Source organism: Loxodonta africana, chromosome 7 (genome assembly GCF_030014295.1).
Source record: "Loxodonta africana isolate mLoxAfr1 chromosome 7, mLoxAfr1.hap2, whole genome shotgun sequence".
NCBI lineage: Eukaryota > Metazoa > Chordata > Mammalia > Proboscidea > Elephantidae > Loxodonta > Loxodonta africana.
This window is the reverse complement of record NC_087348.1, coordinates 95,842,077-95,858,168: the sequence shown is the minus strand read 5'-3', so window position 1 is coordinate 95,858,168 and position 16,092 is coordinate 95,842,077. Positions and strand designations below refer to the sequence as shown.

General features: G+C 42.1%; 1 protein-coding gene across 1 annotated transcript; it reads left to right on the top strand.

The window, feature by feature from the left end:
• The first annotated feature begins 3,675 nt into the window (after positions 1–3,675).
• On the top strand, positions 3,676–11,605 carry NDUFC2 (NADH:ubiquinone oxidoreductase subunit C2). The gene is made up of 3 exons (XM_003418523.4): positions 3,676–3,973; positions 9,272–9,415; positions 11,430–11,605. The coding sequence occupies exons 1-3, from the start codon at positions 3,805–3,807 to the stop codon at positions 11,477–11,479; spliced, it is 363 nt and encodes a 120-aa protein (XP_003418571.2). The 5' UTR covers positions 3,676–3,804; the 3' UTR covers positions 11,480–11,605.
• The last annotated feature ends 4,487 nt before the right edge of the window (positions 11,606–16,092 follow it).

Sequence of the window (16,092 nt, the reverse complement as noted above, 5' to 3'; positions counted from 1 at the left end):
CAGGTTACAGTTAACTTTAGGTGTAAATATGGGTGTCTCATGTTATTCCTTATGCTTTTTCATATTGCTTAATTTTCTCAAGGTGAAAAGGAGTCTTATTTTGAGCCTATTTAATTTGAGATATTTATGAGGTATCCTGGTGAAGATGTCACTTAGGCGATCAGATATACCTCTTGAGCTCGGTAGAGAGTTTGGACTAGAGTTATTACATGATAATCAAAGCCAAGGGAGTAGACAGTAAAGAGAAGAGAGCCCAGGACAAGTCTGAGGAATTCTAACATTTATAGGCTGAGAAGAGAAACTGATAAAGAGAAGGCAATAACCAAGAGAAAAATTAGGAGTGTGTAGAACACTGGGTGCTGAGGGCAGAGAGTGTTAACTGAAAGGAAGAAAGGATGACTATGTCAGATGCTATTGTGATGTTGAGTAAAATGGATATCATTGGATGTGGAGGTCACTGGTGTTCCCTAGAAGGACAGCTTAAGAGTGAGAACAGAAGACATTGTAATGGGCAAACAAGGTTTTCTAGTCAAGGCTCAAAAAGCACAGTTCGTAAAGGAAAAAATTAGATAAATCTGACTGCATAAAAATAGTACATTTCACTGGTGTTGAGAATATGTATGAAATTCCTACAAATTACCAAGGAAAAAATATAATACAAAGAAAAATGGGCAAAAGATGAACAGTCAATTCATTTACAGAGGAGGAAACTGGAATGGTCAATACATGTGAAAATATACTCAACTACACTAGTAATCAAGGAAAGTCAAGTTGGAAACAATAATGAAAAAATATTTTCCACCAATGGATTGGCAAAAATCAAAGTTTGAAAGTGGCAAGGGACAAGGGTTGCCAAGGATGTAGAGAAACCCAAGAGAATCAGTTGAAAAAGTATTGGGAGAATTTAGAAAAATTGATGGATAAAAGAGCAACATTCTAGTTAACCAATTAGAAAATGTAGTAGCATATTGTCATTCACAATAGCAACAGAAACTATTAGTGCCTAGGGACAAACTATAAAAAATACACAAGAATTTTATGGAGAAAATTATAAAATTTTATTGAAGGATATAAAAGGAATGTATGACCTCACTCACATAAAAAGACAAGAAAAGGCAAATGTATAGAGACCAAAGTTTCTTAGTGTTTACCAGGGGTGGGAAGGAGGAGGAAAAGGGGGGGGGTTATTGCTATGGACCATGGAGTTTTGGTTTACGGTGATGGAAAAATTGCATTGATTAAGCGTAGGGTTGCACACCTGATGATTGTAAGTACTATCAATAAGATGTACACCTGTAAAAAGCTGAATTGGCAAAAGTTGCATGATATATTTATAAATGATGACAAAAAAAATAGCTGCTGAGGCTGCTAATGTACAACCAAATACCTCATGAGATTTGGTTCCTTGGTTTGGAGGTTTAGGGTCATGATTTCATGGGACATCCAGTTAACTGGCCTAATAACGTGTTTAGTGCTCTGTTCTACCTCCTAGTTTGTTGCTTTGTGCCTGGGATCTTAAAAGCTTGCAAGCTGCCATCCAAGGCACAACAATTGGTCTCTATTCGCCTGAAGCAACAGAGGAAGGAGGAGAGTCAGGAATAGGAGGAGGTTTATGGAAGGTGTGGCTAATGGCCTCTGTGAACAACTACCTCCTTTGCCATGAAACCAAAAGAACTGGATGGTACCTGCCTACCATTACCGAACATTTTGATCAAAGATTCTATAAAACAATCTTTGATCAAAATGGAGAAAATGCAGAACAGAACTTAAAATTTCATGGAATCCAGATTTTCTGGAGCCATAGAGGCTGGATAAACCCCTGAAACTATTGTCCTGAGATAATCTTTAAACCTTAATCCAAAAATATCACCTGATATCATCTTAAAACCAAACAATAGTTTAACTTCACTAGTAAAAAAAAAAAAGGCCTGCCTTGAGCACTATGCTCTTTTAAGAACTATCCATATGAGATCAAATTGACAACAGCAATTCAAAAGATTAGATAAGCAACTTAGGGGGCAGTGAGTTTATGTTAATGGCAGAGGAACAACTCAGAAAAAGAAGGTGAGAATGATTGCACAACTCAAAGAATATAATCAATGTCACTAAATTGTACACGTAGAAACTGTTGGATTCGTGTGCGTTTTGCTCTGCATATTCTCAACAACAACAAAATGAAATTAAAAAAAGAAACCCCTATGGAGCACAGTGTGACCCTGACACACAGAGAGTCGCCATGAATTGGAGTCCACACAGATGGCAGCTGGTTACACAGGGCTAGTTTCTTTGTAGAAGCTGAGCCTCGGCTGCTCCAGTCAGTACACATAAGCACTTCATCATGTTATATCAGAATCTTTTGTAAACATCTAGATATTTAAGTATTTGGCTAATAATCTATCTGGTATTCAGAGTTTACATAATCCTACTGTGGGACATTTTTGGAGGTTTTAATTAATTTGGTATCATTTTAAAAGAAATTGGTTGTAAGAAAACTTTGTACAAAAAAGATTTTTCATAGTTTTTATTATTTCCGTGGGACAGATTCCCAGAAGTATAATTACTGGGTCAAAGGATGTGAACATCTGAAACATTTGCTGCCTTCCAGGAAAGTGTTCCAATACACACTCCTTTGGAAAATCCTACCTCGAAATACTACAGATCAGGGAGTGCTTTTTTTACAGGTATAAAAGGTCCCTCCTTTATTTACTCACTCTTTTTAACTGTACTTGGAAACCCTGGTAGTGTAGTGATTACGTACTACAGCTGCTAATCCAGAGGTCGGCAGTTCGAATCTGCCAGGCGCTGCTTGGAAACTCTAGGCGGCAGTTCTGTTTTGTCCTGTGGGGTCCCTATGAGTCAGAATCGACTGACGGTAATGGGTTCGGTTTTTTTGGTTTTTAACGGCATTTAATCCTTCCACTTCCCAGATGTATGTGCCTTTGCACTAATCCCTGGTTTAAGTGGCATTCACCTAGGTAAAATTTTGATCCCACTAATGAGCGGACAGGATAGGAAGGACTTTCTAATGACAAAGCTGTTCAAAGACGGAGACTCCCCAGTTTTATAGGTAGGTAAACCGAAATTGGACAGTTACTTGGCAGCATGTTATAGATTCGTTTTTTTCTTTCATTCCTCAAACCATTTGGGAGCATTTCCTCTCTCAGCCCTGGGCAAGGACTTAAAGACCCCAGGGTGCTGCCACCCACCCTAAATTGCGAGAATTGACTAAATGATCCCTTCCAGGGTTTTCCAAATTCTTTGTTGCAAGCCAGAGTCCAGCCTTAATTCTACATTTTGAAAAGAGTGCCTGTGCGAAGGAACGACTGGAAACCCAGAAAATGAACACTAACTTTTATGAGATTTCAGTTGTTAACGTTTCTCAAAACTATTCGCGTCCACTTGGGGGTGTTGGGTGTAAAGATGAATCTTTGCTATAGGGACATCTCGGGGCGGGGGAAGGACGGGCAATTCAGGGTAGGAGAGACTGGGAGAAAAATTTAGTGTCTCCTAGCCTTCGCCCAGTTTGGCTCGTTTGATATACTCTTCGATCCCGTAATACCAGGCCTCGGACCACCCATTCCCATCAGCGGGCGGGCGAGTAGGGGTAGGCCATTTAGTAGCCGGAACCTCGCATGCGGAGTTCGGGCGGTGGCGCGCGCGGGGAGAGGTTTGGGCGCTGCACCGCCGTGCGCCATGCCCTTCAGCCCGGTGCTCGGAGGGGAAGGTCTGTGGCTCAGGCCCCGGAGGTGGTCTTCCTTGGAGCTGGCGGCGTGAGGCCAGGCCTCCGGTGGGAACGGCGTAACCATGATGAGCGGACGGCCGGGCCGAGTGCCCTTACGGTTCCTGCCGGACGAGGCCCGGAGCCTGCCCCCGCCCAAGCTGACCGACGCGCGGCTCGTCTATTTTGGCTTCATGGGCTACTGCGCCGGCCTGGTTGATAACGCGATCCACCGGAGGCCGGTGATCGTGGCGGGTGAGGGCTGCCAGGGCGGGCTCGGCGGGGAGAAGGGGGGCTCGCGGGGCGAAGCGCAGGCTCCGCCTCCGCTGGTCCGGGGTCTTTTCGCCTCCCTGGCCCGGCCTCGCCTCCGGGGGCGTTTGACAGCGTTAGCTCTCCTGAATCGATCGGGGCCACAGTGTCATTTGTCACTTCAGGGGAGCAGGTGTAGCAAAGTAGGGCCATTTCCACGACCCCGCAGAGAGTCTGAAGGACCCGGCACTGGATCCTCTGCTCCTCTCGGTTTTGCTAAGCGCTGTGCTGTGTGCAGTGATGAGCCTTCGCTTCTTGCCGTGTAGTGCTGACTCTCCCCGGGCATTAATAGCGTTTAATCTTCAAGTACCTTAGGGGGAGGTATTATCCATAAATGAGAAAACTGAGCCTTAGAGGTTAAAGCAGCTTGCTCAAGGTCATATGGTTAGTAAGTAGCAGAGCCTGTTTTAGACTTGACTCGATGGCAATTTTTTTTTTTTAGTATGTTGGAAACCAGGGCTTCTCAAACAATATGCATAGGAATAACCAGGATTTTGCTAAAATGGGGATTCTGATTCAGTAGGTTCGGGAAGGGGCCTGATATTCTGCGTCGCTGACCAGCTCCCACGTGCTCCTGATCTGGGAATGGCACTTTGAGTAGAAAGGCCCTAAACCACTGGGGTGTATTGCCTAGTAATATATCAGTGGCCTACTGGTAGACTGATAATCCTGATAATAACTGACACAAATGCTGTACTAAGGACCGGATTTCCAAAGGGAGAATGGAAGAGATGTCTTTGAACTTAGCTTTGATATATCAGGTAGATACTGGGAGCTTCCAGGGGAAACAAATGGAGGTGGTAAAGCCAAGACCCATTGCCATCCAGTCGATTTCAACTCATAGTAACTGCATAGGGCAGAGTAGAACTGCCCCATAGGGTTTCCAGAGCTGTAAATCTTTATGAAAGTAGACTGCCACATCTTCCTCCCGCAGGTGGCTGGTGGGCTCAAACCACTGACCTTCCAGTGAGCACCTAATCGCTACACCACCAGGGCTCCTTGAAGAAGATAACCCAAAGAACCCACTGCCCTTGAGTGGATTCTGAATCATAGTGACCCTATAGGAGAGAATAGAACTGCCCCATAGGGTTTCCAAGGCTGTAGATTTTTACAGAAGCCAACTGTCACATCTTTCTCCCATGGAGCAGCCGGTGGGTTTGAACTGCTGACCTTTTGGTTAGCAGCTGAGCACTTTAACCCGTGTGCCACAGAGGAGATAGAGGCCTCTGTAAATGGGGCCAGTTTAATGATTGTGCTCTAGGCGGGCAGATTTTGAAAGCTGAGGGAGTACAATTATCAGACTTTTGTTGTAAAAGTTCAACTTTATCAGCAATGTCAACATGCTTTGGAGCCAAGGAGCCCAATTGGGAGGTCCCTAAAGGATGGTGGTTCAAACCCACCCATCAGCACTGCAGAAGAAAGATACAGACATCTGCTTCCATAGATTACAGCCAAGAAAACCCTATGGAGCAGCTCTACTCTGTAACGCATGGGATCGCCATGAGCTGGAATTGACTTGAAGGCAATGGGTATGGGTAGCTCAGTTGGAAGAAAGCTAATGCAATGGTTAGGCAACCAGGAATCACCCCACATGTGCCTTTTTAGCCTTCTAGCTCCTTGTCATGTCTGGAGGTTGGCTCCACCTCATGCCCATGAAATCCCAGCACTTTAGTGCTCGGATAGTACTAAAATCCCATCTCCCTTGGACATGGCCCCTCACCACAGAAAGGAATGATCTATGTCCGTTTCTCCCTCTAAAGACACGGGGTTTTCTTCCTTTTGATCCTATTCCACATTTCCCTAAGCCTATCTCTTGGTATAATGAAAAGACTACCATACTTTGGAACTAAATGTCCCTGTTCCTCTGCTTCCAGCTATGTCACCCTGGGCAAGTTGGTCAAGCCTCTCATAGCCAGACTTTCCCCATCTATAAAATGAGACTAATCTTTACATGTTTGTTGTGAGAATTAAGCGAGATTCTATATAGGTAAAGTGTCTAACAGAGAAAACGCTCCACAAAGTTCCCTTTCCTTAGCTATTGTTACCCAAACTTTTACCATATATTTGTTTGTTCAGTGTTTACTGAGCTCTTTGTCTGTGCCAGGCGCTGTGTTACATGCTACAGATGGGAAGGAGACTTTCCAGAGAAGTAAAGGTTGGCTGAAACATGATATGTGTACTACTTAATATTGCTTCATTGTTATCAAACTCATTATTTAGCAGTTGTTTTTTTTTTAATGGTTCTGGGAAACAGAAGAATATAGTGGTTAAGAGCACTTTACTAGCTTTTGATTCTGGGGAAATTACCACTGTGAACTTGTTTCCTCATCTTTAAAAGAGATAATACCTACCTCTGTGTGGCTCCAAGGACCGAATGAGATGATGTACGTAAAGCACTTAGCATAGGGCTAGGGATCAGGATTCCAGAGTTCCTTGGACTTCCCTAAGTTGCTCTGGAAAATTTATGTCTTGAGGATTTTATCGAAATGGTTATTCTCGGCAGCATTTATTGAATGTATGTTGTGCTTGTCTAGGTCAGTTCCTTGCATATCGTACTCAAATAAATATTCATTGAATTAATGAACATGTATAAACTGTAGTCATTAAAAAAGACAAATTATGATACAAGTTTATGGACTTAAGGTAACTGGTGTTAACATTGTAAATGATGTTTCTAAGAATTGGAGGAGTGGGGAAGGAGACAGATGTAGTGGACATTCAAACTACAGCCCTGGAGAGTACCTATGTATTCTGTGGGTAGGATTGGAGTATTCTGTCAGTGAAATCAAATTGTGCAGGTCTTTTTTAAGTTAGCAGAAAATATTAATATAATTTTTTTCTTCCATCATCTGTTTTTAAACTGTTGTTGCAGTTGTCACTTACCTACCCCAAATTTAGAGTGAGTGGGTATCTAATTATAGTCCACAACATTAAATATTTATTGATTTCTAGTTCCATGTGTCAGTATTTTATGATGTTCTGCAAAGAGCATGATAGCTTCCAGGTTCAGATGAACTGAGTAAAGGAAAGAAGGGAGAAATAATTGTGGAGGGGATTGTGCATGTGGTAGGGGGAAGACCACCACTTAGAGAGGAGAGCTCAGGGAAATGGGGGCTTGGGAAGAGGCCACGCCATGGCTTTAAAGCTGGGACTGGGACATTATCACCTAAAACATTTATAGAGTCTTTTTCTGTGAGGGATATAGGTCAGCTTAGAGAGCCCGGGTGTTTGTATCTTTGTAGCCCAGTGACACCTGGAAGAACTCAGCACTCTCTGGTTCAGTGTATTGTAGGTGGCCCATTAGGGGAAGCAGTGGCTGGAGCGAAGGAGGACGCAAAAGAGCCTCAGCCCAGCTCAGTCCCAGACTCTAAGAATATTTTACATTTTTATTAGTTTACACATTTTTCAAAACACTTACACACCTTTTCTTTTTCTTTGGCGTAGTGGTTAAAATTTCTGCTGTTAACCAAAAGGTCAGCAGTTGGAATCTACTAGGTGCTTGTTGGAAACCTTATGGGGCAGTTCAACTCTGTCCTGTAGGGTTGATTCAAGGGCAGCGGGTTTGTTTTTGTTTTTTTCTTTTTGTTTATGTAATACTACTACTGTGAGAAAGATAGGGTAGATATCATCCGTTTTAGTGGTAGTAAATTAGCTTGCCCAAGGTCATTCACTCATTTATTAAATATTTACTAAGTGGTGGTATTCAAAGATGTACCGAACATTGGCCTTGCCTGGTAGCAGAGACAGGAATAAATTATTACAGCAACTTAAGTATTAGTAGAGATGAGTTCACCCTTTTAACTCCAGGAGAGGTCTGGGAAGACTTCTTAGAGGAGGTGATGTCTGAGTTGAGTCTAGAAGGATGAAGAGGTCGCTAGGCAGAGAAATAACCAGTGATAGTATTTAGAAGCACGAATAGCATGGTTTGTGTGGGGAGACAGAACGAGCTCAGTGTTGCTGGAGGATAGTATGCATATCAGGGAGTGTCAGAAGATAAAGGTGGAAGTCAGCTGGTGAAGGGCCATGTAGGTCATATTAAGGAGTTTAGACTACTGCTGGGCATAACTGAAGGATGGAAGATTCCGACAAGATAGGTTTGCATTTTAGTAAGATTTCTCTTGTGACAGGATAAAAGCTGGGCTCACAGTGGAGCGGAAAAATGAGATGAGAAGAAGGCCAGTTAGTGCAAATGAGAGATACGTTCCCTAGAGTGAGGAAAGGAAATATTGACAAAGTAGAATTGACGGGACTCAATGACTAGATGGCAGGGAAGAGGATAGAAAAAAGGATCGTGATGTGGGCTCCTGGGTAAGTGATCTTGCCGTTCTCTGTGATAGAAGTAGGCATGAACAGGAAGGAAATGTGTTCAATTTGGGATACTCAGGTGGACATATCCGCCAAAGATTGGTTAGGTGTGTTATTCAGCTTGGGTGTCTGGGTTAGGCATACTGCTGGGGCATCAGCGCATGCGTAATAGATAAATCTACAGGAGTAAATAAGCTTCCCAAAGGAATGGCTGAGGGATAAGAAAAGTGTTGGGGATGGAATTCTAGAGTACTGCCAGCAAACCAAGGTAGCAGTTAACCTTTTGCAAAAAATGTTTCCATATATAAAATTCTCACCTCTGGATCTCTCCTTTAGACTTTAAATTTTAGCTGTCCCTCGATTGTATGATTTGGTCTTCTCCAGTGTCTGATTATTTTCAAAACAACGTTTTTGAATAGGTAATACACGCAAATGATACAAAATTCAGAATGTACAAAAGAATACAGTAAAGAGATTTCTTGATGAGATAAATTTGTATTTTAGCTTACTATTTTAGTAACCAGTAAAAAAAAAAAAAGTAGATTCCCGCTAAAAAAAAAAAACCACTGCCGTCGAGTCGATTAGCAAATATAAATCAGGGTATGGAGACAAACCAAATTGCTTTTAGACCGTTCATAAGAGGACTTTACCTCTCTCCATTAAAGCCGGAATAAAAATATATTGGGATCTATTGATAGTTGTGTTCGTAGACTGAGTGTAACTTTTCATAATTGTCAGGCTTCTTTAGGAGGATTCTGGTATCTGATGGTCAAGGCTGTTTTTTAAGACATAGCCATGTAGAAAAGCTTTATTTATTAATTTTTTTAAGGATGTTGGAAGATCCATAATAATAAATTATATATCTGAAATGTACAAACGTAACTCTTAATACACATTAACTGATTTTTGCTTTCTTTGGGAATTGTGTTTGAATTTCAGGTTTGCATCGTCAGCTTCTATATGTTACTTCCTTTTTTTTTGTTGGATATTATTTTTTAAAACGACAAAACTATATATATGCTGTGAGGGACCGTGATATGTTTGCATATGTAGAATCACATCCGGAGGATTTTCCTGAAAAAGGTATTTCCAAGTTAACTGAGAAAATCTTTCTTAACTCTGTACTATACTCCCTGGTTAATCTTATTCATGTCTATGGCTTCAGGTACCTTTTATATTCTGAGGACACACACATCTTGTCCGTAGACCAGAATTTTTTTGAACTCATATATCCAGTTTCTGGCTGAGGACCTCTGTGTCCCTCAGTGACAGCAAACAAACTGTTTGCCCCCTCTGCCTTCCCAAACCTCCTGCTGCTCTGTGTGCAGCCTCAGTGAGTGGCACTACTCTCCACCTGGATCTCAAGCCAGAAGCCTAAGAATCATCTTCAGTCTTTGTCTTTCACTTCCCCGTAGTCATCAAGTCTTACCAGTTCTACTTCATAAATATTTCTCAACTTTGAACTCTTTTCTCTCCCAGTGCCGCTACCCTAGCTCAGGCCCTGATAATCTCTTGCTTAGACTGTTGCACGTGCCTCCAGCCTGCCTCTGCCTTCACTCTTATTTCTCCTGAAAGTAAATCTGATCACATCTGTCTGCTTAAAATTGGAAAACAAAAACAAAAACATTGCCTCCAAGATAAAATACACACTGCTTAGGATGGCTCATTTCCTCAGGCTAGCCCAATTGCCTGTATACTGGTAGAAACACCCTGCCCTTTTCTTTGACCCATTATATCCACATATCTGTGTCCCTCACTGAACTATAGTTTCCCCAGCCTCTAGCACAGATCCTACACACATAATAGGCACTTAATAAATATTAGCTGACCTCACCTACTCAGAACGCTGCAAGACTGGCCCCTGCCTGGCTCTCCAGCCTTATCTCCCATCACTCCACTCCTGCCTTGTGAAATGCTTTGTACTGAGCCTCTCCTGTATCATTTTGTATATGCTGTGCCCCCTTCCTGATATGTTCTTCCTCCTCTTGCCCCTATTCCCACCCTGTCCACCTAGCAAATTCTCACTCAAGATTCATCACCTCAGTGAAGCCTTAATCCAGCCACAAACAGGAACTCCCTCAGCACGCTCTACCTATCTCTGTTCATCTGTGAATATAATTGTAATTAATTGTTTTTGTGTCTGTATTTACATACATGCGCATACCACAGACGTGGTCAGCTCTTTGTAGGCTGGGAGCTTAACTTCATAGGATATTTATTTTTTATCTCTCCTGGGCCTGCACAGTGTTTATTGAATGAATGAATATAGGAAAATTTTGAACTTACATAGCTTTTCCTATCCATGTGAATATGTAATATAAAACATTTAAATTTCATGAGAGTGAATGATCACTAAGGGTGTATCTAACTCTAAAATTTTGTTACTCTATTTAATGTTCTCATGGCCTTCAATCACATATGTGATGTTTATGGTTGAACCAAAAAGGTACAGTTCTTTTGTTGATGGAGAATTGAAAGACTAGCACAAAGCCACGAATAATGGTTGTATTAGGGAATGGGGAATACTCAGAACCATTGGTTGTTAGAGCTGGAAGGAATCTTGGAAATACTGATTCCCAAGATGAGATCCAGTGACTGAGCCAGTCTTTAGTCCTGGACTTTCTGGTTCTTTGCCTAGAGAGATTTCTAAGTTCCCTTTGTCTATAGGAGCGTACCTTACCACACAGGTTCATTCCGTCTCTGAGCAGCAGATTACCAGCAGCTGTGCCAGAAGCCACAGGCACTGGAAGCAGGGACATGGAGAGCTTGAACACATCAGCTTCTGGCCCCTCCTAGCCGACCTCTGCCTCACCCTGTTCGTTCTGTTCATCACGCCTTCAGCCAGAATACCTCTGGCGGCACCTTGGCCCTCCTGGCAGCCATCTGGATGTCACCACAGATTCCTCCAAAGTTATTCTTTATTTAGTGAAACAAATGTCTCAGTGATTACCAAGGCATGGTTGAGGTCCAGAAAATAGGGAAATTCTTGGGGGCTTCTAGCCATAAGAATATTGAGTGTTAATTTTTCTTTAGGAAATACGACTTTTTAAAAATATAACTTACATAAGTCATACTGTTGTGATCTTTCCTCTTATAGATAAGAAAACTTACGCTGAAATTCTTGAAGAATTCCATCCAATACGCTGAATTCTCCAGAATGCTCCAGTTTCACCAAAATCTGTTATTTTGCATTTTTTGGAACATGTTTTCGTGACATACAAAGTTTGTGTTAATTTGTATGTCAACACCTTGTAATTAAAATGGTCATCGTGAGTGCGCTCTTTTCTGTCTTAAGAAAAATAGTTCATCATCAGTTACCATTCCCTCAGTTTTAAGAAGACATCTAACAAATTTAAAAATGAAGTTTAGTGCTACCTAAGAGGTCAGCAAACTATAGCCCACAGGCCAAATCTCATCCATAAAAAAAGGTTTTTTTTTTTGTATTATTATATACTTATTTATCAAATAGTATGTATACATATACACATATGTATATATAACTTAGTCATTACTCATATTAAGCCAAAAAAAGATGTCCCCATGACACCATAGAGACATGATAATTCCAGTGATCTTTTTTTTAATTGTGCTTTAAGTGAAAGTTTACAAATCAAATCAGTCTCTCATATAAAAATTTATATACCCTTGCTGTGTACTCCTAGTTGCTCTCCCCCTAATGAGACAGCACACTTCTCTCTGCCCTGTATTTCCATGTCATTCAGCCAGCTTCTGTCCCCCTCGGCCTTCTCATCTTCGCTCCAGACAGGTGCTGCCCACATAGTCCCATGTGCATAAGAAAAGTTTTATTGGAATAGAGCCATGCTCATCTGTTTACATGTCACTTATGGCTGTCGTGGTACAACAGCAGACTTGAGTAGTGGTGACAGAGACCTTAAGGCCTGCAGAGCCTGAAATAGTCAATATTTGGCCCTTTGTGGAAAAAGTTTGCCTGCTCTTGCCCTAGTCTGTGAGTACGAAGTTACCCAGATTATAAAGAGCTTTGTGAATAATGCAGAATAATCATGATTTATTCTTACAGGGATTGCAAAGCCATTAAATGGGCTTTGTTTTAAATGGGAATGACATGGTCAGGTTTCTTATTTCTGAGCTCTCTGCAGCAATATGGAGGATGGAAAGAGGAGACTCAAGGTGGAACAGAAGTCTGATACTGCAAAAGGGTCTTAGATGGATAATCCTAGGAAAAGTAGACTCAGTAACATCTGCAGTGGAGCTTGCTGTAAAAAATATCCCACCTAACTGAATGAGGTTGCACTTTATGATTTACCAAATCTAAATACCTGACCAGAAATTTTTGTTTCCAAGCTCAGATTTTATAATCAGATTACAAGTTGGAGATTAATAGTTTTGTTTTTTTTTCATTTGTATGTGATTTCAAATTAAGCGGCAGCATGAATCTCAGCAGATGGTTCCTGGGCAAAATTAAATGAGTTTGGTTTCTATTCTCTTGAACACCACTTGTGAAAAAATGAAATCATATTGGAGAAAGTGCTTTAGAAATGATGGAAGATACACAAATACAAGGTATTATTTTTTATTGCTACTGCAATACAGGTTTATAGTTCACCTGTGGTTGGCCTCATCAGTGGTTAGCAGGTACACGAGGGTAAACTGCTCATCCCCAGGTACTCTTAGTTCTAGAGAGTAAAAAGCAAGGGCTAGAAAAGATACATAGGTGGGGATGGGAGAAGAAAAATCAGCCTATAGTAATAGCTCTTACATGCTAGGTGCTTTTTATTCACCATCGTGTTTAATTTTCACAACAACTTTGTGAGGTAGGTAATGATATCCTTATTTTGTAGATGGGAAAATTGAGACTCCAACAGGTTAAGTAACTTGTCCAAGATCACACAGCAGATAACTGCCAAGAGGAGGGAGGTGACCTTTGGTCAGATGTTAACCCTCTGCCCTTTCTACCTTATCACACCAAACATGTAGCTTTGGTCCCTCATGAACCACTGGCCACAACCCCAAGCTGGTAAGAGGAGTGAGGGGAGTTGTGAATAGCAACAAGCATCCTAAAAGGGAGCCAGTGACCGGAGTCCACGAAGTGCTCAGAGGGAGGTGGGGAAGCATCCCAGAGAACCGAGTCGCCTTCATGTCCAGCTGCAGGTTCAGGCCTTTCTGGTCTCATCAGCAACCTTGAGCTGCCCGGTGTTCTTGTCACAGATTCTGCCTTCTGTCCTGTAAAGTGATCTGTGGAGTGCAGGTTTTTTAAAAAAGCCAGGTCAGTGTAAATCCAAACAACTAAGGTACTGTTACAAGCCTGTTGAAGTAGGAGAAAGAAAAAAATTCAGTGGTGATGTTGCTGCAGGGAAGCTGGCAGTGCACGGCCCTGGAAGGATCAGGATATCAGAGCTGGCATAACTTCTCTGATTCCGCCTCTACTTTTTACTGACAGGGAAACTGAGGCAGAATGGTGCAGGAAGTTGTCTGGGGTCATACAGAGGTCAATAGCAGAGCCAGGACAAGAGCCCAGATATTTTTTTTGACTCCTGCTGTATCATACTGCCTCCATGGATGACAATCGGTTATGTTAGGGTGTGTTGAGGCATTATGATATAGAATTGCTGCTCTAGACTTTGAAGCAGTTTGGTTGGTCCAAGAGTGGGTTTTCCACCCAACTCTGCCATCCACCATTCCCATCTCTAGCCCAGGCTGCAGAATTCTAAAGCTCTAAGGAACAGAAAAATCTCCCAGTGTGAACACAGAAAAATCTCCCAGTGTAGAGGCAAGGAATTCGACTTGAGTTAGACCAGGGTTCACATCTTGGCCTGCCATTTACAGCTTAAACTTGGACTCATTTTTCTTCTCAGGCTCCCAGTTTTTTCATCTATATAAAATGGGGATGATAAATCCATTAGATAGTTGCTGTACAAATGCTTTTAAAACTATAAAACATTCAAATACCAAGTATTATTTTTGCTCTTATTCAGTGAAGAAACAAACCCAGAGAAGTAAAGTGGCATACCCAAGGCTTCACAGCTCCTAAGTGGTGGCAGGACTGGAACCCAGGGTTGTTGGCCCAGCCCCGCTTCACTCAAGAAGAACCTCTGAAAGGAGACGCAGGTAGCCTCATGAGGAGAGGCAAGCAGGGTTGAGGTTGGCAGTTTGGGTTTGAGGTGGGAGAAGGAAAAATACCTGAGAAAATAACTGAAACAGAGCTCTCTAAAGGCTCTGTGTGTTTGGGGTCCATTTATATTCCCCATTGTGCAGAGTTGAGGCAGATTATGAAGAAAGCATGATATGGCAGAGAATGGGTACAATGGAAAGGAGCATGATTTGGTTTCAGTCTGCTTTTGTCCCCTCACCAGCTGTGTGAGTTTGGGTGTGTCATGTTACGTCTCTGACTTTAATTTCCTTGCTAGTAAAATGGGGATAAAAATTCTGCCCACAGAAAAATCAGTTCAAAGGACTAATGGACCACAACTACCACAACCTCCACCAGACTGAGCCTAGAACAACTAGCTGGTATCCAGTTACCACCACCGATTGCTCTGGCAGGGATCACGATAGAAGGTCCTGGACACAGCCGGAGAAAAATATAGAACAAAATTCAAATTCACACACACACACACACACACACACACACACAAAAGACCAGCCTTGCTGGTCTGACAGAGACTGGAGAAACCCCAACAGCATGGTCCCCAGACACCCTTTTAACTCAGTACTGAAGTCACTCCTGAGGTTCACCATTTAGCCAAAGATTAGACAGGTGTATAGGGCCGACTCAGAATCAACTCAGTGGCAATGGGTTTGATTTTTTTTTTTTTTTTTTTTGGTGCAGGGCCAACAATAACACACGTGAGGGATATGCTTCATAATTGAACCATGTATACAAGACTAATGGGCACACCAAGCCAAACGCAAAGAAGAGATGGCAGAAAGGGATGGGAAAACTGGATGAATGAAACAGAGAATCTGGGGTGGAAAACGGGAGGGTGTTGACACATCGCGGGGTTGGCAACCAATGTCACAAAACAATCTGTGTATTAACTGTTAATGAGAAACTAATTTGCTCTGTAAACTTTAAGTTAAATCACAATTAAAAATATATATATATATATATATATCCTGCCAACATACCTATATCAGGTGGTTTTGATATTCCAATAGGCATGGATGTGCTTTACAACTGATAAAGCCAGTTGATGGGAGCAGGACTGGCAAGCGTGACAGGGTCAAAGCTGGCAGGTGCTGTGGCCCAATTTCTCCCAATTTTTATTCATAAGTGACCCACCCATAACTGCCCCACATCCTTTTCCCACTTCCCACCTGCTTGTCTAGCCTGCCACTCATTCACACCTCACAAGCCCAGCCCCTCTGTGCATAGGCATATAGGCTGAAACTCTTAACACATATGCCTGTGTCCACATAAAATGACTTCCCAGTGGGCATGCCTGCATTCTCTGGTGTGCCTCCAGTGCCTTTCCATTTGGCCAGTTGGGACCTGGGATGGCCAGAGAGCCTTTGCCAGTTGCAGGGGTACTGTGAGCAGCCTTACCTACATACCCTCATGTACCATATAAATATAATTCTCCATGTTCTGTGACTTGAAAAAAGGTTGGGAAGCATTGCCACATACACACAGAACTCACAATACACGCCTGAGTAAACACATGCCTTGGGCTATTTCATTTGTAAAATGGAAATAAAAAAACTGTCTTTGTAGGATTAATGTGAAGATTAAATCAAATAATTCTGTCAAGCACTTACTTGGCACTTAGTATGTGCTCAGA